Source organism: Armigeres subalbatus, chromosome 2, assembly GCF_024139115.2.
Source record: "Armigeres subalbatus isolate Guangzhou_Male chromosome 2, GZ_Asu_2, whole genome shotgun sequence".
Lineage (NCBI taxonomy): Eukaryota > Metazoa > Arthropoda > Insecta > Diptera > Culicidae > Armigeres > Armigeres subalbatus.
The window spans coordinates 431,315,732-431,340,909 of record NC_085140.1 but is presented as its reverse complement, the minus strand read 5'-3'; the positions used below and the strand labels follow the sequence as shown (position 1 = coordinate 431,340,909).

Here is a 25,178-nt window from a genome sequence, read left to right as displayed (position 1 = left end):
ATCGTGTTCAAAAGAAATTTCTTTTTCTATCTCAATCACATGTTAAATTCCGTTCACTGAATCGGAAAAGTAAAGAATCGAAACAAAACTTTTACAGCAGTATCCACATGAAAAGAACAAAAAACAAAATTGGCATTTGTATGGTTCCCACGCAAAGCAATGGGAGCTGTCACTTTACTTTCGGAAAAATATTCTGCTCGATTATTCCGTAAGTAAAAGTGACAATTTGCTCCTTGCAGATCAGTTGTCAAAATTCCTCTTGGTAATATTGAACAAAATTCCGTAACCTTTCTACTTTTTAAGTCGATACTGGCCTTTAAGCACAAAGCGGAAAGGTCTCCTTTTTACGGCTGTTGGCAGTCACTATTGTATTTTGCATAGATTAAAAAAAAAACAATTTTGCAATATATTTCTAACCATGTAGTGGTTACCTGATGTCATGTAGTTTTCACGTAACCAGTATGTAGAAATCACGTAAGATTCACCTGATCAAACACGGAACTACTCTCAAACTTAACGTCATTAGTACTAAAAAATCCAGTCAGATTCACCTGATAAATCACGTAACTCAACGAAGCTAAATTTTGTTCAGGTTACATGCCATTCAGGTCACTCTTACGTGAAAAGTATGGTGGATGAGAACCACATTTGTTTTCAGGTAAATATGACGTGAAGATTTTTCAGAGTATACTTTCGCCTCTAATTCTATCATGAACATGTACGTCCAAGTTTAGAAGGTGATATTAGCATTTCCATATCATTTGTATTGTATCTGCTCAAGTGGTTTACAGCAAACAGGATATCAGGTCGTGTGCACTGGGCAAGGTACATAAGGCACCCAACTGCCTCTTGATACGGCACCGTTGCCATTTGTTTAGCTTCTTCCACATTCTACGGTGACATTTCTTTGGTTAGCTTGATAGTAGTGTTCATTGGTGTTGTAGCGGCTTTTGAATCTTGCATGTTGAAACGGACTAAAATCGATTCAATATAGACTACTTGATCTAGTGTTATACTATCTTCGGTTTGCGTAATCCGGATCCCCAAGCAACTTTTCGCTGGTCCAAGATCCTTCATGCAGAATATACTGCTCAGCTTTACCTTTACTTTTATGTCTTCGTCGTTGGAAAACAACATTAGATCATCTACATAAATTGCAACAAACAGAATCTTGCTGTTGCAGATCTTGTAATATAAGCATGGATCGTAATTTGATGCCTTCAAGCCAAACTTCTTGAGTGCTGCATCTAGTTTTGCATTACATGTGCGGCTTGACTGCTTTAACCCATATAAAGCTCTCTTCAATCGGCATACTAACGGTCGCTTTCCAGGTTGTTCAAAACACGGAGGCTGCTTCATATATATTTCTTCTTCCAGACACCTTGCAGAAAAGCGGTGACTGCACCCATTTGATCGACCAGAAGATTATGCTTAGCAGCGAGCGCAAATAAGTACCGAAGCGAACTGTGACGAACCACTGGCTAGTAGGTTTCATCGTAGTCCACTCCCTTTCGCTGAGAGTAGCCTTTGATAAAGAGTCTTGCCTTATAGCGATCGATGTTCCCGGCAGCATCAAGTTTTGTTTTGAAAACCTATTTACATTTTATAGCCTTCCTTCCTTCAGGGAGATTCGTCAGTGACCATGTATTGTTATCCAGTAACGCCTGGTATTCCTCTAGCATTGCTTTCTTCCAGCGTTCGGAATCGTTCCGTGACAGTGCATCTTGATGAGTGTATGGATCATCAACTTTTGAACTTCTATCGTCAAACTTGGGTGCTGCGATTCCACTAAACTGACCCTGGCTCAAAAGTTCCATAAACGCTTGTGAACTGCAGGTCTTTTGTTGGAATGTTTCGGCAACATCGGGTTGGTCATTGCTCTGCGATTCCGTGGATGAACAATTATTTTGGCTGTGATAGTCAGTTTGATTCTGAGAAGGAATGCAACTGGGAAGACCGTTTGGTGGAACTATAAAATCGTTGTACTTGCCTGGGAGTTTGTGCTCCCGACCGCTGCACATCGACACCTGTGACCTAAGTGGATATGAGAATTGTCGCGGTGGGAGCACAGGAGTCATGTCTATTACAGTGTCATTAGCAATATCAGCACTATCCTCATCGAACGTGTCATCGGAAGTTTCATCATTGACGTCGGTAAAGAACTCGTCATCCTCGTCATCGCTTAATACTGCTTCATTTCGAATACATTCTTGCGGAGATAAAGAAATCGCTTCCTCGTGCTCTAGGAGAATAATCGTTTTCCGGTTTGAAGTTTCATGGATTGGGACAGCAGCATCAACGCCTTCGTTAATGAAATTTACTTCACGACTTATTACGATTTTCTTGGACTGCAGATTGTACAATCTAATTCCCTTTGATTCTTCGTCGAAACCAGTCAAGATGCATTCTTCAGACTTGGCGTCCCACTTTTTGCGCTTTTGCTTCGGAACGAAAACCATTGCATTTGTTCCGAAAATCCGAACATGAGACAGATTAGGCTTCCTACCCGTCCATGCTTCTTGAGGTGTAACATTGTGACCTTTAGTTGGAGAACGATTTAACAAGTACACTGCCGTGGCCACAGCTTCTGCCCAAAATGCTTTGGATACCTTTGCCATGTGCAACATGCACCTAGCACGTTCCACGATCGACCTGTTTGCACGTTCCGCCATACCATTTTGCTCAGGAGTATAAGCATTTGTCGTCTGACGAATGATTCCGTGTTGCTTCAAATAATTTTTGAAATCAGCATTGACGTATTCTTTTCCGTTGTCTGTTCTGAGTATCTTCATCATTCTTCCAGATTGTCGTTCCGCCATAGCGTGGAAATCCCGAAAAGTTTGAATGACCTCAGCTACCGACTTCGTTTTCAAAAAATACGTCCACATTCTACGCGACTTGTCATCGATAAAAACAATGTAGTAGCGTCTTCCTCCTAGCGACTTGACCCCCATTGGCCCACAAATGTCAGAATGAACTAGATCAAGTATCCCATCAGCACGAGAACCTTGCTTGCAGAAAGGATGTCGACTATGCTTGCCCATTGGGCATACCTTGCAGTCCGTCATATTACCTCCAACAATATTGACTCCGGTCACCAATCCATTGGCAAGGCTACGCACGCCATTATTATTGAGATGTCCCAAACGTTGATGCCAGACTTTCAAGCTTGCTGCTGATGAGCATACCATAACGCAATTCTTAGATTGTTTTCGTTCTTCTAGCTTGAACAGATCATGTTGATGACTACCAGTGGCTAAGACGTCGCCGTCTTGATTTATCACCTTGCATCCTTCATTGTTGAAGATGACAGAGTGGCCCTTTTTCACAATCTGGTTGACCGACAATAGATTCGCTGATAGATCCGGCAAGTACTGAACTTCGCGAACAGGAATCTCGTCGTCACTACATCTAGGCTTCAGTAATATTGATCCAGTTGCTGCTATTTGCATAGTACCTCCGTTCGCTGCTACTACAGTACCACTTGAAGGCTTTGCGTTTGTCAACAGGTTACTGTTTCGCGTCATATGTACGCTAGCACCGGAGTCGAAAAACCATGCTTCATCTTCCATCGGCCCGAAAGTAGACAATACGGCACAGAATGCGTTCTCCTTTTTCAAACTTCGGCAATCCTTAGCTATATGACCATACTTCGCACATTTACGACACTTTGGTCCTTTAGGTGGATCCGGTTTCTTTATTTGCTTACCGGGGTTACCATATCTTTTATTCGTAGCGAACGCCGATTCACTTGACAAAATACGCACCTCCTGAAGAAGTTTCGTTTTGATAATGTCGCCAGTGATGGCTGTGCCCGAGTTCTCCAGCGCCATGATCATTGGACGATAATCGTCAGGTAAACCAGCCAACAACAGTTCCAATCCATTCTTCGCTGATTGCAAAACCGATTCCGTTGAGTTGATGTGCAGTCGATATGATTTGATTTACGTAAACTTCCAAAGATTCACAAGATGACAGTTCAGTCTTGATCAATTTGTGAAGTAAAGCGACTCGCCTAGTCAAACCTGAATCTTCGAAAGCTTTCTCTAGTTTTACCCAGACTTCACGCGCCGTCGATGCTTCTATCACATGAATATAATTGATGGGATCAAGAAGTAAGATTTTTTTTTTTTTTTTTGACTAATTTTATTTGCTAATTATCTAATACATGCATTCATCTCTTAGACTAGGTGTTCCGTGTCATCCTTATTTGCTATGTTATATTTTTAGTTATTATTAATACATTTCAATTGCCTCTGGCAGTTAGAATTTTTCCTCTGGTTGAATTGAACCATGCAGGAATTACAATGTTTTCAACTTAAACTAATCTTAACCTATTTTATACTAAGGGTACAAGGAGTTAATCGTTGCAATAGAAGATTGCAACGATTTTTGTCTAAAATTGGAAATTATTTTGTTGGACATTTGTTGCAGTGTCTCAATATTAGAAATTCTATGAAGTTCATTGGTACTATACCACGGAGGCAACTTCAGAATCATTTTCAAAATTTTATTTTGAATCCTCTGAAGTGCCTTCTTTCTGGTATTGCAGCAACTAGTCCATATTGGCACAGCATACAACATGGCAGGTCTAAAAATTTGTTTGTAAATCAAAAGTTTGTTCTTAAGACAAAGTTTTGATTTTCTGTTTATAAGTGGATATAGACACTTAATATATTTGTTACATTTGGCTTGAAGGCCTTCAATGTGATTTTTAAAAGTTAATTTTTGATCTAGCAGAAGTCCTAAATATTTAGCTTCGCTAGACCAATTAATTGGAACCCCATTCATAGTGACAATATGTCTGCTAGAAGGTTTCAAATAAGAAGCTCTCGGCTTATGTGGGAAAATTATAAGCTGAGTTTTGGAAGCATTGTGGAAATTTTCCATTTTCGCAAGTAAGTGGAGAAAATATCCAAACTTTTTGCAATCTACTACAAATGACACGAAGGCTACGCCCTTTGGCTGAGAGACCTGTGTCATCTGCAAACAAAGATTTTTGACACCCTGGTGGTAAATCAGGTAGGTCAAGTAAAAATGTTATACAAAATGGGCCCCAGTATGCTGCCTTGGGGACACCAGCCCTTACAGGTAATCTATCAGATTTAGAATTCTGATAGTTTACCTGCAGTGAAACGATCTGATAAATAATTTTGGATCAGTTTAATGATGTACAGAGGAAAATTAAAATTCATCAATTTTACAATCAAACCTTCATGCCAAACACTGTCAAATGCTTTCTCTATATCAAGAAGAGCAACTCCAGTCGAATATCCTTCAGATTTGTTGAGCCGAATTAAGTTCGTAACTCTTAATAACTGATGAGTGGTTGAATGCCCATGGCGAAAACCAAATTGCTCATCAGCAAAAATAGAATTGTCATTAATATGAACCATCATTCTATTTAAAATAATCTTTTCAAACAGTTTGCTTATTGAAGAAAGCAAACTGATTGAGCGATAACTAGAAGCCTCAGCTGGATTTTTGTCCGGCTTCAAAATTGGAACAACTTTGGCGTTTTCCATTTATCTGGGAAGTATGCCAATTGAAAACATTTGTTAAATAAATTAACCAAAAAGGATAAAGAGCTCTCAGGAAGTTTTTGATAAGTATGTAGAAAATACCATCATCACCTGGGGCTTTCATATTATTAAATTTTCTAGTAATAGATCTCACTTCATCCAAATTAGTTCCTAACGAAGGGTCAAAAACATTATCTTGATCGAGAATGTCTTCGAAGCTTCGTGTAACCTGATCCTCAATTGGACTAGTGAGACCTAGACTAAAATTATGGGCACTCTCGAACTGCTGAGCAAGTTTTTGAGCCTTTTCGCCATTTGTTAATAAAATTTTATTTCCCTCTTTAAGCGCTGGAATTGGCTTTTGAGGTTTTTTAAGAATTTTTGTTAATTTCCAAAAAGGGTTTCGAACTGGGATCCAACTTCGAGACATTATTCTCAAAGTTGGAATTTCTCTGAATAGCGAAACTTTTTGTAATTGAATTTTGCAAATCTCGCCAAACCTTGAACACGGGATCGCGAATCCTTTGGTATTGCTTTCGCCTCACATTCTAAGACGTCTCAGTAGCTGAAGATCGTCGTCACTAATAATGGAGTTGAATTGAATTTCACATTTAGGAATTACAATGCCTCTGGCTTCGACAATTAAATTTGTCAAAGATACGAGAGCATTATCAATATCACTTTTGGTATCGAGAGGAATATCAACATAAAAATTCCTATCGATATACGTTTTATATAAATCCCAATCAGCCCTATTATAATTGAAAGTAGAGCTGATTGGATTAAAAATGGCTTCTTGTGAGATTTCAAATGTCACAGGAAGGTGATCAGAGTCAAAGTCAGCATGAGTTACCAATTGGCCACACAGCTGACTTGAATCCGTTAAAACCAAATCAATTGTCGAAGGATTTCGAGTGGATGAAAAACAAGTTGGGCCATTGGGATATTGAATAGTATAATATCCCGCAGAACAATCTTCAAATAAAATGTTGCCGTTGGAATTGCTTTGAGCATTATTCCATGAACGGTGTTTGGCATTGAAGTCACCAATTACGAAGAATTTTGATTTGTTGCGAGTCAGAATTTGAAGATCAGCTTTCAACAAATTCTTTTGTTGCCCATTGCATTGAAAATTTTCAATTATTTGCCTACTTTATTTACCTATACAGTATAGAGGAGCCGCTACCAGGATTAATACGACTCACGGACAAAACAATAAAGGAGTGTAAGGCGATCATCGGAGAAGCCCGAGTAAAGACAGTAAACCCGGTTCTACCTAGGATTAAAGGACTACCAAAAATCCATAAACCCGGCAAGGAGATGCGAGAGATAGTTTCTTCAGTGGGTCCCCCTACCCAAAACATAGCCAAATGGTTGGTAAAGGAGTTCCAAAGTATGCCGAAACCATTCCCCAGCAGGTCAGTCATCAACACCCAGGAGTTCGCCCAGAAGCTGTTGGAATCAGGACACATCGAAGAAGAGGACATAATGGTATCATTCGACGTAGCGGCATTGTTCCCTAGCGTTCCAGTGAAAGATGCTCTGAATCTTCTAGAGGATTGGCTGCTAACACAAAGGACGGAAACAACATGGCGAGGAAAGGTGAAGATGTACCTAAATCTGGCAAGGCTATGCATGACGGAGAACTACTTCACATTTCGTGGCAACTACTACAAACAGACGAAAGGAGCACCGATGGGAAATCCGCTATCACCGTTTTTGTGCGAACTGTTCATGGCGAATCTGGAGAACAACCTACAAGAACAAGGAATACTACCCCAGAAGTGGTGGAGATACGTCGACGACATTTTCAGCATCATCAACCGAAAGGATCTACCCAGGATTTTGGAAGCGATAAACAACGTGCATAAGGACATCAAATTTACCTTCGAAGAGGAAAAAGAAGGTAAACTACCTTTCTTGGATCTACTAGTCATCAGGGAAGCAAATACAACATTGAGCCTCGAAATCTACAGGAAGCCCACGAACACCATGAGAGTCATCCCATACACATCAAACCATTTGTATCAACATAAAACGGCAGCATTTCATAACATGATCCACAGGATGCAGATTATACCCCTAAACGAAAAAGGAAAAACGAAGGAACTGCAATACATCTTGGAAACAGCGAAGATCAACGGATACCAGGAGAGGACTGTCGTGACCTAGACGAGGTTACTAGGCTCGTCCGTTCGTCGCAACAATACTCAGCAAACTGATCCGCTTTTCGCTTTTGACACAATCATCCAACATGTTTCAAAATAAGGTAGCTTGTTACCCATTTGAAAGAAATACATATCAAAAGAGCGTATTCAAATAACAAAAATCAACTGATTGCCAATACCACAATGCAGTACAGTGAATCACTTTTTTCCGATACTTTATAGCCCTGATCTTATCTACTACATTCTTTTCCACCTCTACTCTCCAGATGTGTAATAAATGTAAAATGACTTTAAAACTTCATATTGTTGATCCTTGAACAAATATTATCCACATCAAACTCTATTCTTACTACTTTTTTATAGTCCAATAAATTGAAATTCAAAACTCCTTTCTCAATTGTTCAAAAGATTTAAAATGTAATAAATTCAATCTACGGCTTAAACCGTAGCCAAATCCAATTCAAGTCCAAACTTACATCTATCGAACTCAAAAGGAATGAAATATGCAAATCCAATTTAAATGCAATTTAATTCAATTCAGATCCAATCTAAATCCAATCCAAAGCAAATCCAATCCAATTTCAATCAAAATTCAATTCAAATCCATAGGAATCGAATCCAAATTCATTTTACACCAAATCCCATACAAATACAATTAAAATCCTATTCAAATCCGATACAAATCAAATCCAATCGAAATCTTATCCAACTCCATTCCAAATCCAATCCAAATCCAATTCAACTCCAATCCTTATCCAATCTAAGTTCAATTTAAATCCAATCCAAATCCAATCTAAATCTAATCCAAATCCAATCCAAATTAAATCCAAATCAAATTCAAATCTAATCCAAATCCAACCTAAATCTAATCCAAATCCAAATTCAATCGAAATCTAATCCAACTCCTTTCCAAATCCAATTTCAAATCCTATCCGAATATAATCCAAATTTAATCCAAATCCAATCAAAATCGAATACAAATCCAATCTAAATCCAATCCAAATTCAATTCAAATCCAATCCAAATCTAATCCAACTCCAATCCAAATACAATTCAAATCTAATACAAATCCAATCCGAATCTAATCCAAATCTAATCCAAATCCAATCCAAATCTAATCCATATCCAATCCAAATCCAATCCTAATTTAATCCAAATACAATTCAAATCCAAATCCAATCCAATCCAAATCCAAACCAAATTCAATCCAAATCCAATCCCAATCCAATCCAATTCAATCCAAATCCAATCCAAATCCAATTCAAATCCAATCGAAATCCAATCTAAATTTAATCCTACTCTATTCCAAATCCAATCCAAATATAATCCAAATCTAATCCAAATCCAATCCAAATCGAATACAAATCCAATTTAAATCCAATCCAAATCCAATCAAATCCAAATCCAATTCAGATCCAATCCAAATCTAATCCAAATCCAATCCAATCCAAATTTAAATCTAATACAAATCCAATCCGAATCCAATCAAAATCCAAACCAAATTCAATCCAAATCCAATCCAATTCAATCCAAATCCAATTCAAATCCAATCTAAATCTATTCCAAATCCAATCGATATCCAATCGAAATCCAATCCAAATTCAATCTAAATTTAATTCAATCCAAATCCAATCCAGATCCAATCCAAATCCAATCTAAATCTAATCCAAATCCAATCCAAATTAAATGCAAATCAAATTTAAATCTAATCCAAATCCAAATCCAATCGAAATCTAATCCAACTCCATTCCAAATCTAATTTCACATCCTATCTGAATATAATCCAAATTGATTCCAAATCCAATCCAAATCGAATACAAACCCAATCCGAATCTAATCCAAATCTAATCCAAATCCAATCCAAATCTAATCCATATCCAATCCAAATCCAATCCAAATTTAATCCAAATCCAATCCAATCCAATTCAATCCAAATTCAATCCAAATCCAATCTAAATCCATTTCAAATTCAATCGAAATCCAATCTAAATTTAATCCAACTTCATTCCAAATCCAATTTCAAATCCAATCCAAATCCAAATCCAATCCAAATCCAATCCAAATACAATTCAAATCTAATACAAATCCAATCCGAATCTAATCCAAATCTAATCCAAATCCAATCCAAAGCTAATCCATATCCAATCCAAATCCAATCCAAATTTAATCCAAATACAATTCAAATCCAAATCCAATCCAAATCCAATCCAAACCAAATTCAATCCAAATCCAGTCCCAATCCAATCCAATCCAATTAAATCCAAATCCAATTCAAATCCAATCTAAATCCATTTCAAATCCAATCGAAATCCAATCTAAATTTAATCCAACTCCATTCCAAATCCAATCCAAATATAATCCAAATCTAATCCAAATCCAATCCAAATCGAATACAAATCCAATTTAAATCCAATCCAAATACAATCAAATCCAATTCCAATCCAATTCAATCCAAATCCAATCCAAATTCAATTCAAATCCAATCTAAATCTATTCCCAATCCAATCGATATCCAATCGAAATCCAGTCCAAATCCAATCCAAATTCAGTCCAAATTTAATCCAATCCAAATCCAATCCAGATCCAATCCAAATCCAATCCAAATCCAATCTAAATCTAATCCAAATCCAAATCCAATCGAAATCTTATCCAACTCCATTCCAAATTCAATTTCAAATCCAATCCATATCCAATCTAAATTCAATTCAAATTCAATCCAAATCCTATCTAAATCTAAATCCAAATCCCGTTAAAATCCAATTCAAATCCAATCGAAATCTAATCCAATCCAAATTCAATCTAAATCAAATTCAAATATAATCCAAATCCCGTCTAAATCTAATCCAAATCCAAATCCAATCGAAATCTAATCCAACTCCATTCCAAATCCAATTTCGAATCCAATCCAAATCTAATCCAAATCCAATCCAAATCAAATACAAATCCAATTCAAGTCAGGTCTAAATCCAATACAAATCCAAATCAAGTTCAAAATTCGAATGTAATCCAAATCTTAGAACTGTTTCCAAATAAGAGCTCTGCAAACATAATGTTTGAAACCAATTTCCAAAACCAATCCTTCTGTGCAATCTTGAAATTTTGTTTCGAAGTTTTAGATTTGTATCAAACAAACAATCCAACTCGTCATCTTGTTTTTAAAAACATTTGTAATTTTTTTTTGCTTATTTGCCCTATTTTGCCTTTCTGTTGAGCTTTGTTTTTTTCGCCCGGCCTACTCCTCTGACCTTCCGCCAGGGAGCCTACCGGAGATGCTTGCCTTTTCCGTTATTTTGTTTTTATTGTGCCTTTTTTTTGCACTTTTTTGTCAACCGGCCTACTCCACTGCCCTTCCGTCAGGGAGCCTATCGGAGACGCCAGCTTTCGTCATTTGCGTTTTTGTTTTGTTTTGGATGCCATCTTTTTTGCACTTTTTTTTGTCACCCTGCCTACTCCTCTGCCCTTCCGTCAGGGAGCCTACCGGAGACGCTTGCTTTTTCTTTTTTATTGTGCCGTCTTTTTTGCACTTTTTTGTCAACCGGCCTACTCCACTGCCCTTCCGTCAGGGAGCCTACCGGAGACGCCAGCTTTCATCATATGCATTTTTTTTTGTTTTGGTTGCTTTCTTTTTGCACTTTTTTTCCACCCGGCCTACTCCTCTGCCCTTCCGTCAGGGAGCCTACCGGGGACATTTCTGTTTGATTTTGGTTCCGTTGTTTCTTTCATTTTTTTCTTACCGTTTCCTGATTCCATCCTTCACTACGTATCACATATTTTCGCGGAGCACTAAAAAGCAAAATCAACAAAAAACGAGGTTCGAATTTATATCTACCGGCTGCGTCATTGTCGTGACCTAGACGAGGTTACTAGGCTCGTCCGTTCGTCGCAACAATACTCAGCAAACTGATCCGCTTTTCGCTTTTGACACAATCATCCAACATGTTTCAAAATAAGGTAGCTTGTTACCCATTTGAAAGAAATACATATCAAAAGAGCGTATTCAAATAACAAAAATCAACTGATTGCCAATACCACAATGCAGTACAGTGAATCACTTTTTTCCGATACTTTATAGCCCTGATCTTATCTACTACAAGGACTATACGAGCAATCATCAACAAGAAGGAAAGGACCCTACGACGAAATGGACATACAACGCTGACACCGATAGAGGAGCCGCTGAAAAGAGTTTCGGTCCCATATGATAAACGCATCACCAACCAGCTACGCCCTCGACTAAGGAAATTCGGCATCGATCTAGTATTCTCCAGTAGAAGCAACCAACTCAAGTCTCTATTGGGTTCAACGAAGGATAATGTAGAAATGTTGAATAAGGCAGGCGTTTATAAGATAAGTTGTTCCCAATGTGAAAAAATCTATGTAGGCCAAACAAAAAGATCATTAGATATAAGGTTCAAGGAACATATGGCGGAAGTGAGTAAGGCGAAAAGAGAAAACGATAAGGGATTACATTACGAATTTAGATCTAAGGTAGCAGAGCATGTGTATAAGGAAAATCACCCAATTACGGCATCAAATATTAAAATCTTAAGAAATGTCTCTTCCCCATGGAAACTCGATGTAGGTAACACCTACTGTATAGGTAAATAAAGTAGGCAAATAAGATTAGATTAGGTACCTAGCGTAGTATAAATAGTGTAAGTTGCGATTGTTTTCTTCAAGTCGAGTCAAGTACAAGACACTGAAGACGACCACACAGTTGTGGTCGAAATACGTATCTGCAAAGATAACGAAAATTAACTGGTGGAATTAAATGGACAGTACTTAATTCGTCTTAGACGGTTTAATACATTCCACTAAACGAGCTTAATATATTTTTCGGAATCCTTTGCTTTTTCGCATGAATCGAATCACCTGGGCTAGAGGTATATTCGATTTGCTCAATTTCATCATTAATCAAATCGAACTGATTGCTCAGTTCGATTGGAGAAGAATTATTTCCGATATTAGAGTTAGAAGGAATATCTGAATTCTCCAGCTTCCTTCTATTTTTCCGCGCTTTGGCAGGACGGTCTTGAAACCTTGTTTCTTTGAAGGAAGTGGAGAATTCAGAGACTCCCCTTCCTCTTGTTTTTATTAATGCTCATTGCTGAGCGTGGAGACGTGACCTTCTAAGAGGTTTTTTTTCCCAGAACGGTGTCCCTGCAGGATTACCACCGCTTGTCGGAATTTTACTTCCGCAAACGGGTCCAACGTAAAACGAAGGCACGGGTCCTTGCAAAGATCGTAACGGGATCAGTGGGTACAAATAGCGCTAAGAAGCACCGTTGAAATTAAAATAGCTTCGGGTAGTATTAAAAACTTCCTTCCGCAAAGAGAGAAAGAACCGCACAGCACGAAAGCACGATGCGGTCTCCAAGAAGTAAGATGATCTTCGCTCTTGCTTTACGATCCTTGTCTGCATTTACGTCTTCGTAGGTTCCGTCGTCCTTCTTCTTCGGTTTCACAACGCACCAGAGATCCTTGAGCTCCAAAAAAGTTTGTACAGCGAACTTTCAGGTGTCCCAGTTATCTCTACCGGTTGAACGTTCGATTCCAGGAAGATTTGTACCGACTATGCTACTACCAGCAGATCCATTTTGATTTGAAGGCATCTTGAATATCATACTTTTTTTTTCAATAATGGTTTGCGAATAGGCCCATAACCTATTAGAGCAGCGCAATAAAACGACTTGCTCGTATGGTGGTTGATAACAGAATGAATTGAATTTATTATTTGACGGCATTAATTAACGGCTTACTATGATTAACATGATTAACATCACAACAATTCCTAAAGAAATTTCAGAAAGAATTCTTGAAGGATTCCTCCGAAAATGCCCCCAGAAATTCCTGCCTTCAAAAGTTCCTTCGAAATTTCCTTTAGGAATTCTTTCGAAAACTCATTTAGGAATTCTTTCGAAAACTCATTTAGGAATTCTTTCGAAAACTCCTTTAGGAGTTCTTCGGAAATTCTTCTAATATTTGCTTCAGGAATACCTTTAGGAATTACTTCGGAAATTCTTTTAGGAATTCCATCGAAAATTATTTCAAGAAATTCTAAATGACTTTCCGAATGGATTTTTGAAGCATATTTGGAATGTATTTCCGAAAAAATTCCTAAAGAAATTTTAGAAGGATTCTCTAAAGGAATATCCGAAAGAGTTCCTAAAGTAATTTTCCACTGAATTCCTGAAGGAAAATCCGAAAAAAAATCCTGGAGAAGAAACTATGAAGGAACATCCGAAGGAGAATCATTGGATGAATTTTCTAAAAAAAAATCTAAGTAAATTTTCAGGAGTAAATCTCAAAAAAATCCAGGAGGTATTCCGGATTGCTGAAAAAAATTCTGGAAGAATAATTGATGATATTTTCCAAAAAACAATTGATGATATTTTCCTAAATTTGAAAAAGAATGAACGAAAGCCTGTTGAAAACAATGTTTAGTTAGTTGGTTAGACGAAACGAATAGATTGACCTTTGAAGACATTTTCTACATTTGGATGAGGATTTGTTTCAATATTCTAAAAACATTCAGAAGACAGTCTTGTTTAATTTTAGGAGTAATTAAATTCAATATATTTCTCTTCTCCAGTTTCTTATATTCCCACATTTAAATGAAATTCATGTTTCCGTTCGATTTTATTGTATTTTTTGTTTGTTTTTATTTATAGCATTCCTTTTTATTAGTATATTATTTTTTATTATCAGTTGACTGCTATTTATGTAAGAGTTTTGCTGCTCCAGTTTCCATATTCTTCACCAATACTTAAAAGACTCTATAATTGAAACTTCTACAGGATTTTCTGTTTGTGTTTTGTTCTGATAGTTTTATTTTTTTTGTTTCACGTTCTCATACACAATAGATAAACGTAGAGTGATTACCGATAAGAGATAGTACATATAAGTAATAATATGGTATCCTTGTCCATTTTCACCTACTAGTACTGCTGATTTTTTTTTATTCTTTTGCATGTAACTGACTTTCTAAGTGTGTTTTGAGTTTTATGTTGTGTATGATAACCGACTAAATTCTCCACTTTATTCTGCTTCATTGTTGTTTTCATATATGAATTCAATAGCTAGTTAAGAACTCCCAATTAATGTCTCTGTTTTGAAGGTTCAACCTCCGTTTATTTTAAATTTTTGCATTTCTGCTTCTAAATACTCTAATAAAACTTTTCACCATCTACTCACAAGTTATGTTTATCAACGGCTCATGTATCACGTACATTTTGGTAAAAATAAGGATTACGATTTGCGGTGAGGGCAGGGAAGCAGGAGTCTAAATTTTGAGTAGCAGGTTTTCTGAAATCCTTGAAAATGGGATAGAGTAAAAAAAGCTAAGGACTTGAACCTGTTGTCACATCACTATACTGCCTGTAATCGCATATTTGTTCCATCTTTGCTACGTTTCCTATTCATATGGGACAGCTATGCGATTACGGCGTTATAGGAATTGATACTACCATGTACTACCTACTAGGGATTGATTGTTAGAGTCAGGCGAAACTTATTACGCATAAAAACGTTGAGTTGATTGAAACTTCGTAGTGAAGGCTCATGCTGCGACCAGGTACGTACAACATTCTAAGACATTGCACATAACTCTTCTGCATAATTTCTGAATTATCAAACAAAAGGAATGGAATGTTGAATCATTTAATGGATACCTATTGTTGAAGTAAATGTAGTGTTGGAGTTCATGTTTTATTTCTCACAAAAATGGCATCAAATATTCCTCTGTCAACAATCAACAAGATAGTTCTTCTTCTTCTTCTTCTATGGCTCTAAATTCCAACAGAACCTTGTCCTGATTTTCAACTTACTAGTCTATAGCATTTCCTCAGTTATTAATTGAAAGCTTTCTATGCTCGCCATCGCATGAGTATGTATCTTGTGTGGCAAGTATACAATGGATAAAATCATGCCCAGGGAGTCAAGAATGTTTCCTACTCGGAAACACCCCCAGACCGGACCAAAAATCGTACTCGCCATTTCCGGATTGGAAATCCTACGCCTTTGTACGCAAGACTAACTGGAGATCCCAACAAGAAAGTTAGATCTTTATTAATTTAAAGTTGAACTCATATTTCAATTATTGGAAAAAATATCCAATTCGAAAAGCTAAAATTATTGAAGAATTATTATCAATCAATGATAGATTATGAACGATTAAGCACTGTGAAAATATTAACTGGAATTTGATAATATATTTTAATTCTTAGCAGACTTTTATTTTCAACGTCATAAGAAGAGCTAATACTATCCCATTTAATTCTTCCAATTAATTATTAGCAGTGGCTGGTTTCTTATCCGAAGCTGCCAGCATCCAGGCGCTAATGTATAATGCGCAAATACCAAAATATTTGGTACCAATCACAATACTGGTTTTAGAAATTTAACTCCTAGTGTGCCGTTGTAAGCACGCTCAAAGTGGGTGATTCATTGATTGTAACTTTACAGATTCCCCTAAAAGCTGTAACCAATTTTCTATTCAGTTACTATAATAATAGTAACTCGATTTATGCATATGCACATGTGACAGATTTAGCTCGAAAAATGAATTGAAGGTTAACCAATTCCATCGGTGGGGTTAGATCCAACATATCCAGTACGCTGGACAGGTGCTTTCCCTACGAAGCTACAAAGCTACGAAGGACCTCGAGTACTGATGATACCAAATTTCTAGCACCAGGCACGTAGCCGAACTCTCGCTATCTATTTTCAGAACTCTCTCTCTCATATGTTGTTTGTACAGTACCAATCAAGTAGGATAGATGAGTATACTAAATACTCATCCTATTTGGTTGGCATTGTTTAAATTGTATAGATAATTATATCTCAAGTTTTGATAAAAATGAAAACTTAAAAAAAATGCCGCTTCTGTTAAACACAACTTTCACTACGAATCTTCACTCAACAGAATTTATATACAATCGACTGCTTCTCGCCAACAGAACATCCAGGGAGGAATAATAAAGTAAATTAACTATCAATGCTTTTGTCGTAGACGGAAACTATACAGTAGATAGTATTTCAGTAAGTTCTAGCGAGTAGTACATAAAATTAGATAACTGTACGACATATCTCATGGTCATTAATATTAATGCGAATGAAACAGATGAAGAAAAATACTTTGCTCAATGATAATCCTCTAACCAAATATTGGAAATTGGAGAGCTGAAGGATTTGTTGTGTCTTAATACAGATTGTTGTTGCTTTTAGGGCTGTTGGATATTCAGTTAGTTTATAAACGTTATTGTTGATGTTAAAACGTAGGCATTGCAAACGACGGGCGTGACGCTGCGCTGTGATTACGGTACTGCACGTTGGTTCACTTTGCTACCACCGCAGTCCGGTTTAGGCGATAATGGCCCGTACGAGTCGGCAGTTTCGTCACTGCGGCCGCTGTTTTCCACCGCTAAGATCACGTGTTTGCCGTGCACTTTTGGCTGATGATAGGAATTCGGGGGTACATGGGCCACATTAGATCCGGCCGAGGAAGCCGACGACAGAGACTGTTGCTGCACGATCGACTGGTTGGAGGATTTGTTGGATGTTGTAGTAAGTGCGTTCGATGGCTGACCGCTTCCGGTTACGGCAGAGCTATGATGCATCAGCGTCGAACTGGAACTAGACGGCGAACAACCATAGTAGATTTCCGGCAGACTAGTGCTCTGCTGGATGCGGTTTGTACTGGAATCGAAGTGAAGCTTGTGAATCTTCTTCAAAGGCTGATGGTAATTGAGGTTCTGCGCAGTTGAGGGTGAATCTCGACTGTCACAGCCACTATTGATTTGACTATTGTTATTACTACTGCTATTGCTATTGCTCCTGGCGACAATCTCCGTCGATGTCACTGAAGATGGTGCAATCTGAAGAACCTTCGAATCCATAGCAGAGGATCTTTTCAATCGCTCTGTCTCCCTGTTTTCCAAGTTCATTATATTACTCATACCGCTAGCGCTAACCTTATCCCTACTATTACTCCCTGTTATCATCTCGTTCATAATGTCAATTTTAGAATCGTATATCAACTTGCGAATCTTCTGATTACTATCCTGAATCATGTCCTCCAGCGAATTGTAGTAATCGGTATTGTTCGGAAGCTTCTTCCTGATGGTTGCTCGACCAGCCGTCCAACCACTTCCCACCGGGTCATTTCCAACTCCACCACCCAGCTTATTGACGTGAATAATTTTGTAATGAGCCTCCTTGGGGTCACTACCCAAATTCTTCATCAGCAGAGTCTCATACTCGCACAGCTGCTTCCCTCCCGCCGGCTTCCCAACGGCTTTTCTCTTCCGCTTGTGCTTCCTTGTATGCTTCAGACTATAGTTGTTCTCATCCTCGCAAGAATCACCACCCTCGATCGCATCATTGTAACACTCATATCCCTTACTACCATTCATCTCATCCCCTGCATACCCCCCACTTAGCCTATTGGGTTGATAACACATTCGATACTTCTGAAGATTCCTATCGTACACAAATTTGCCCGCTGGTTTCAAAATAGATCTAACAACTACTCCTGAACACTCTCCGCTTCCACATGCTGCGATGTTCGGCAGCATTCCGCTTCCCCCGGCGGCCCCACCTAAAACCGACTTGAAGGATTTCGGCGTATCGCCACCCAAAAAGCCTGGTGGAACCCCGGTGCCCTCGCCCATCGTTTCGTCGTTGATATAGTTTATATGGATTGGCGACAGCTGCAGCTGCAGCGGCGGCTCCGGACTCAGCTGACCATCGGTTGGAGTGAAGTACACCGACGCTTTGCTCTCGTCGACGCTTTTGGTGGAGAAGTTCTCCAGATTGTACTTGCTGGATGCCGCATGGCCCATTCCACCGTTAGCAGCCGAAACGGCAGCAGCTACGGCTGCAGATGCTGTCGCGGCGTCCATCTGTGAGAGTTTTTCGATTTTGGCCTTCAGGTAAACTTCGAAACCTAAAACGGAAGAGAAGACGATTTTATGAATCATTCATGGAAACGATAAATTACAATTGTGAAGCTATGAAATCGCTTTCCTGCGAAGCATAGGTAGGTACATGCGAAGAAACTACTTTATAGTATGATTAAAACAGTGCAGGGGTTAGTATGAATGTGATTTGTTTTAAAAGCTTGAATTTCTTTAGACAAACATATTATAATACACGTTAATGTATATATGCCCTGCTTACAATATTATTTCATCCACGAAGTAAGCTTTAGCCACATTACGCCTTGCCTAAAGCGAATCGAGATTGATGAGCATGCAACGGTTACTATAGCTGGGAAGGTTGAATGAATCTCCATCTCAAATGTCGTAGAGCAAAGCGGACAAATTTGCGTTGGATAGTTTCGATGCGCTGAATTTCGTTCTGATAATACGGAGACCAGACGACCAAGGAATATTCCAATATTGGTCGAACAGTGGCGCAAAACAATGATTTTAGGCAGTAAACATCCCGGAATTTCTTAGCGCATCGGAAAAGGAAACCTAGCAGTGAAGATGCCTTCGAAACAATATATGCTACGTGGTCCTTAAATGTCATTTCGTATCGACCAAAACACCTAGATCTTTGACTGTCGATTCTCGTTGAAGCTTTTTATCTGCCAAAGCGTATTCATGCTGGAGAAGAGAGTGTTTGCGTCCAAAAGATATGACCGAGCATTTAGCGACATTGAGCGTCATTCGGTTGATACTGCACCATTCTGCAAAGTATTCAAACTGTTGTTGCAGAAACATTGCGTCTTGAGTTTGCTTGATGCAATAATACAGTTTCAAGTCGTCGGCGTACGATAACTTCAGACATTTCAAAACAAAGTTGACGTCATTCATATAAAGCAGAAACCGAAACGGTCCAAGATGACTACGCTGTGGAACGCCGGATCGGACTACAAACGGTGAGGAAATGTGATCTCCAATTTTCACCGCCATACTGTGACCTGATAAATAGGATTAAAGCTGAGCAGAGCGTTCTTCTTCTTCTTCTTCTTATTGGCATTACATCCCCACACTGGGACAGAGCCGCCTCGCAGCTTAGTGTTCATTAAGCACTTCCACAGTTATTAACTGCGAGGTTTCTAAGCCAGGTTACCATTTTTGCATTCATATATCATGAGGCTAGCACGATGATACTTTTAAGCCCAGGGAAGTCGAGACAATTTCCAACCCGAAAATTGCCTAGACCGCCACCGGGAATCGAACCCAGCCACCCTCAGCATGGTCTTGCTTTGTAGCCGCGCGAGCAGAGCGTTATTTATGCCTAATTTGTAAAATTTTGCTATGACAATCTGGTGATTCATTTTGTCGAATGCAGCAGAAAGATCTGTATAGATTGCATACACCTGATGGCCATTCTCTATTTGTCTTATTACAAAGGAAGTGAAGCACGCTAGGTTAGTGGTCGTTGAACGTTTTGGCATAAACCCGTGTTGGTCGTTTGAAATGTAATGGGCGTAGCTTGAAGTCAATTCGCCAAGAACAATCAACTCAATAGCTTGGAACCGGCGCACAGCGCAGCTATTCCCCTGAAGTTTGATACGGTCCTCTTGCAGCCCTTTTTGAAAACTGGAAATACATATGACTGGTTCCAGCACACCGGAAACACCCCGGAAGTCAACGAGAGGTTGAATACTGCAGTAAGTGGTCTGACAAGCGACTCTGCATAACTATCAAACGTTAGCGTTAGCGTTAACGACGTTATAACTATTAAACAAGCGATGGGATACCGTCTGGGCCGCTTCCTGTGGAGGATTTCAACTTCTTACTGGCAGGTATTATTGAATCGTTTGTGATGACCAATGGCTGCCTAGCGGCAGGAAGACTGGGAACATTCCTAATGACAATAACCACATCTTGCGGGTCGAGATACTCATTAGTAAATACACTACTGAATTGAGTACGAAACAAATTAGCAATGTCGTTGGTAGTTTGGGCTTCAGATAAACCGTCAGTCATCGTTGAGGGCAATCCAGATTCCTTCCGTTGTTCGCTGACGTACCGGGATTATTCCTGAGGCGACTTTGCAAACGATTTTGAAAGGCGTTATAGAGATGATCGTTGAGTTGCTGATATTCGGAGTTGGTCTTGATATAGCTAGCTTTTGTAGAGTCCGTACGATACTTGCAATGTTGTCTGAGCGCCGCGCGTTTGAGTCTTTCTAGATTTTTGAGATGAGCGTTAGACCAGGCTGGTTTGACCGGTTCTGGTGTGGATCTCACGGGAACAAACTGGTCGATGGCGTAAAGTAGTATGTTTGACATGGTCGAAGCAGCTAGGTTGACGTCAGAATCTCGAAGAGCCGTATCCCAGTCAACTTGAGCAAGAAAGGCATTCATCCCGTTAAAATTGGCCTTGTAAAAGTCATATGAAATGCTTTCAGACGGCTCGTGGAAGTTATGGAGCGGTTTTATCTTGAGTTGCATCTGGACGGGAGGATGATGTATGCCAATCTTGACGAGCGGTGATGGGGCCTGCATAACCGAACAGCTCCCGCGGGTTCGTTGCTGATGAAAAGCAGGTCAAGTATTAGGTTGTTTTCATTTTCCACATCATTGGTCTGGTTCAGTCCAGCTGTGCTATACGCGTCAAGCAGCAAACGAGACGTCTGGCCGATCAGGGATCTCGATGCAATCGGGAAGAGAAATTCCGATTTATGGCGCTGCCAATTGATTGTGCTCAAATTGAAGTCACCGAGGATAATCGTCCCTTGGTCCTAATTGCGAGACCACCCAGTTAAACGAAGCGAGGTGACTGTCGATCAACTCCGCATCATTGATTTGATCGGGAGGGATTGAAAGAACGCAGATGAAGAGAACGGCATCAGCAGTAGTTACAGCGACCCACAATTGCTCAACCGACGAGTTTCCAGGAGGATTCACTAAGCAAGATTTGAAGCTTTTGTTACTGTTAGAAGATGACCTATCTTGCCGATAAACGCAGTATGATTCGTATTTGAACAACTTTTACCTTGTCTCAGAAGAGAGAGTGAACCCGAAAACCACATCTTAATCATTTGTTCTATCAATCAGTAACCAACTACAATCTATCTCGTAGAATCTACTAAGCGTGGCGAAGAACAATTTATTTTTTGAATCACCCTAATTTTTAGTTTGCTGCTACCGGTGTTTACATTCGCTCCCCGATAATTTTTTCAATTTTCGGGAACTAATAGCGATTAATATTACATTTTCGCTTCAGACTAGTGACTGAATCAATAAAGTGAAGTTTGACAAGAATCCCATTAACATTTTGTGTTGATCATGTGCAGAATGGTGTTAGAAAACTTGTATTTAGTTGCGCTCTGAGAAGAAGTAAAGTGCAGTGATAATCGCGGGGGGATATTAAATTGGCACGTAACTGCTGATTTATCCCAAAGTTTGAGCCGAACTACATAGGATCCATTGAAGAAATATGTACATTGTGACGGAAAGTTAATCCATAAACAAGGAACAGGTTCTTCTTCTTCTTCTCCTTCTTATTGGCATTACATCCCCACACTGGGGGACAGAGCCGCCTCACAGCTTAGTGTTCATTGAGCACTTCCACAGTTATTAACTGCGAGGTTTCTAAGCCAAGTTACCATTTTTGCATTCGTATATCATGAGGCTAGCACGATGATACTTTATGCCCAGGGAGTCGAGATAATTTCCAATCCGAAAATTGCCTAGACCGGCACCGGGAATCGAACCCAGCCACCCTCAGCATGGTCTTGCTTTGTAGCCGGGCGTCTTACCGCACGACTAAGGAGGGCCAACAGGTTAGTAATTTGAATATTGGGCTTTTGTTCGACGCTTTTCGTAGCATTCAAATATTGGTGGGAGAGACGTTGAGGAGCGGTGGCGGATTTAGCTTACGGGTGCCATATTGGCTGTCATCGTGGTACTCTTTCAACTATGTCCTTAAATCCAGTGCACAGGTAGATTGAGGTTTTGGAAACTTGTTTGAGAAGTACTTGAGACTGAAAAGAAAGTTCAAAAATCTTCTTAAGACTAAAAGAATAGAGGTAATAAACTATAGAGGAAGGTTGTCGCTGTCGTCACTGGCGAAACATGTTTTGCTGGCGAGAATAGGGCACTAAATGTCAACTAAGGAAAAATCAGTACGTTTTGACAGATAGGTACCCAACATGTTTGGGGACGATAACAAAGGGAACCGCAGCGACAATCGTCCTCTATAGTTTATTACCTCTATTACTAAAAGCGTTGCTACCGGCGTTGTTTCGTCGGGAGAATTTGACGATAAACCTCAATGACAACTCTTTGGAAAACGGTCCACATGTATAGTCGCATTTTCATCAACGAGAGTGATGAATACTCCTATCGATGAATTTTCAACTTCGCAAAAACAGTCTGTTAAGATTCTGCACCAGCTAAACCGCTATTTCGAGAATCAATCACTGATCCCGGTTCATTGAGTGGACTATTCACAACTACTTCCGGGCCTGTTGTTCAACATTGCGCTAGAAGGTGTCATGCGGAGAGCCGGGTGTAATAGCCGGGGTACGATTTTCAACAGATCCAGTCAATTTATTTGTTTCGCGGATGACATGGACATTGACTAGGATGTGAGCGAGGGATGGCTCCAACTGCAGGGCAGTCGGGTTCCTCACATAGTGAGAGGTGTCGTTAAAGCTGGGTAGGAGTGTCTGTCGGATGGTACCTCAGTCCGCTGCAAGTACCAATAGATTAACCACTAAGCACCTCCGGATTGGCAGATGTGTGATGCTTTTTGTTGCAGGTCAAGGAGGTTCGCATAAGGGTTCTTTCACAAATTACGTAACGCTGAAGGGGAAGGGAAGGGGTCAAGCCGAGCGTTACGGCCCATACAAAAATATTAAACCTTCCATACAAAAAGTGTTATGTTGGGGAGAGTGGGGGTCCAAAATCACCAAATTTAGCGTTACGTAATTTTAGAAAGAACCCTATGCGTGTGGACTTTGGACTACCGAGGCGTTGAGGGTCCAGCAGTGGGATGCCTTCTGTGAGGTAGTCTCATAACTGCTCTGTTGGGTTGTCGGTGCTCCGGCAAGCAAGTGTTGTTGCACAAGTGGCGCATGTGGAGTTCGCGTATTGATTATGGTTTTAGATAAAAATCAGAAGGATTATGTACAAGAGTACAAGACACGACCCTGTGGCGTAATTACGTAATTTCGGCATTACTGAATTTTATTGATCTTTAATGATTGATTGATACAAGTGGAGAAGTATTATTTGTATCACTAAACAATGCTCAAGAATTTTTAAATTTGTAGGAAATTGAACTTTTAGAAGAAAACGTTTTGCTTTAAACAAAGTTCAATTTTTAATACATGAAATGTTTTACGACTGGCATTGTAAAAGATCATACTATTTTCCGTGTTTTGCCATTAGAATGTCAAAAGATTTAGTAAAAAATGCTTATTATGTCTCTAAAGTATTTAACGTAGTTTTCATCGAGCGGTCGTATTTTTTACATAACCCGTGATTTTTTTACGATAGACTTGTTTTCATGGCTTCTTATGATTCGAAGAGGTTTTTGCCTCTCTTTTATCGTTGTTCGTTCGTTATCCTTTCAGAGCGATTTCTGCAAACCCTGGCTAGAACCCAGTAAGAATTCTTCCTTTTGCCAGTGAAGAAAATATCATATTCCATACTGATACTCTTCCCTTCCGCTTCACACGGAAGCTTGGCAGAAGAAACGTCGTGAGATTTAAACATACAAATCACCTTCCGCTCGCTTTCAAATCGACTTCTATATTGTCAGATTTTTTTTGCCTTTCTCGTATACAAAGTATACGTACACGCAGAAAAACATATTGTAGAAACAACAATATTTCGGTTTGAATTCAACAATAAATATTGTTAACTGAGGGCTAATAATATTTTCATTTTGAATTAATCCAGAATATTGTTGTTTCTACAATCTTTGTTTGAACTTCATTAAAGTTATTTCAACAATATTATTGTTGAAACAATCATCGATGTGCTTTTGATTCAATGGAACAAATTATATTGATTCAACAATAATTATTGTTGAAATACTAAAATGCATTACCAAAATTTCCCCTTTTTCAATCAAAATAAATAAGCAACCACATGACGGTTCAGTGTATATCAGTTCTATTTAAAACAAATATAATATATTTGAACACCGTTCATTAAATAACTAAATGATTTTTCCGGAACACACGCCTTCCATGATTATTTTCGAGGCGGTCTTAATCTTTTGTGCCTGGCATATTTCCGTAAATCCTACATAAGCAAATGAAAAAAGTAATATTAAGAAACATTTAGAAAATGAATTTGATGTCTTACCTGTATTCCATAAGAAAAGAAATCTGTCGTGATATGGCGAAGTTTATGCTAAGAAATGAAAATTTTACTGTTTTGGTAGTATCTTATTATATTTTGTTTATCTCACCTGAATGGAAGTACACTTCAAAAACTACACGCTGGTTGGAACTCGCGCAATATAAGATCAACAATAAATATTGTTGAAATGACAATTATTTTGTTGTTTCAAAC

The 25,178-nt window shown here is 38.9% G+C and overlaps 2 protein-coding genes across 9 annotated transcripts in view; one reads left to right on the top strand and one right to left on the bottom strand.

Annotated features, from left to right (window-relative positions):
• Positions 1-693: 693 nt before the first annotated feature.
• Positions 694-7,718, top strand: LOC134217947 (uncharacterized). Its single transcript, XM_062696791.1, has 2 exons — positions 694-718; positions 6,692-7,718. Exons 1-2 carry the CDS (start codon positions 711-713, stop codon positions 7,692-7,694), a joined length of 1,011 nt encoding a protein of 336 aa, XP_062552775.1. The 5' UTR covers positions 694-710; the 3' UTR covers positions 7,695-7,718.
• Positions 7,719-14,234: 6,516 nt separating this feature from the next.
• The window catches only part of LOC134213569 (uncharacterized), a 106,016-nt gene continuing 95,072 nt past the window's right edge, over positions 14,235-25,178 (bottom strand). For all 8 annotated transcript variants that reach the window (XM_062692733.1, XM_062692730.1, XM_062692732.1 and 5 more), the window contains one exon: positions 14,235-18,635. In XM_062692733.1, coding sequence (XP_062548717.1) covers positions 17,005-18,635 — 1,631 coding nt within the window. In that variant the 3' untranslated portion in view covers positions 14,235-17,004. The remainder of the gene's footprint in view (positions 18,636-25,178) is intronic.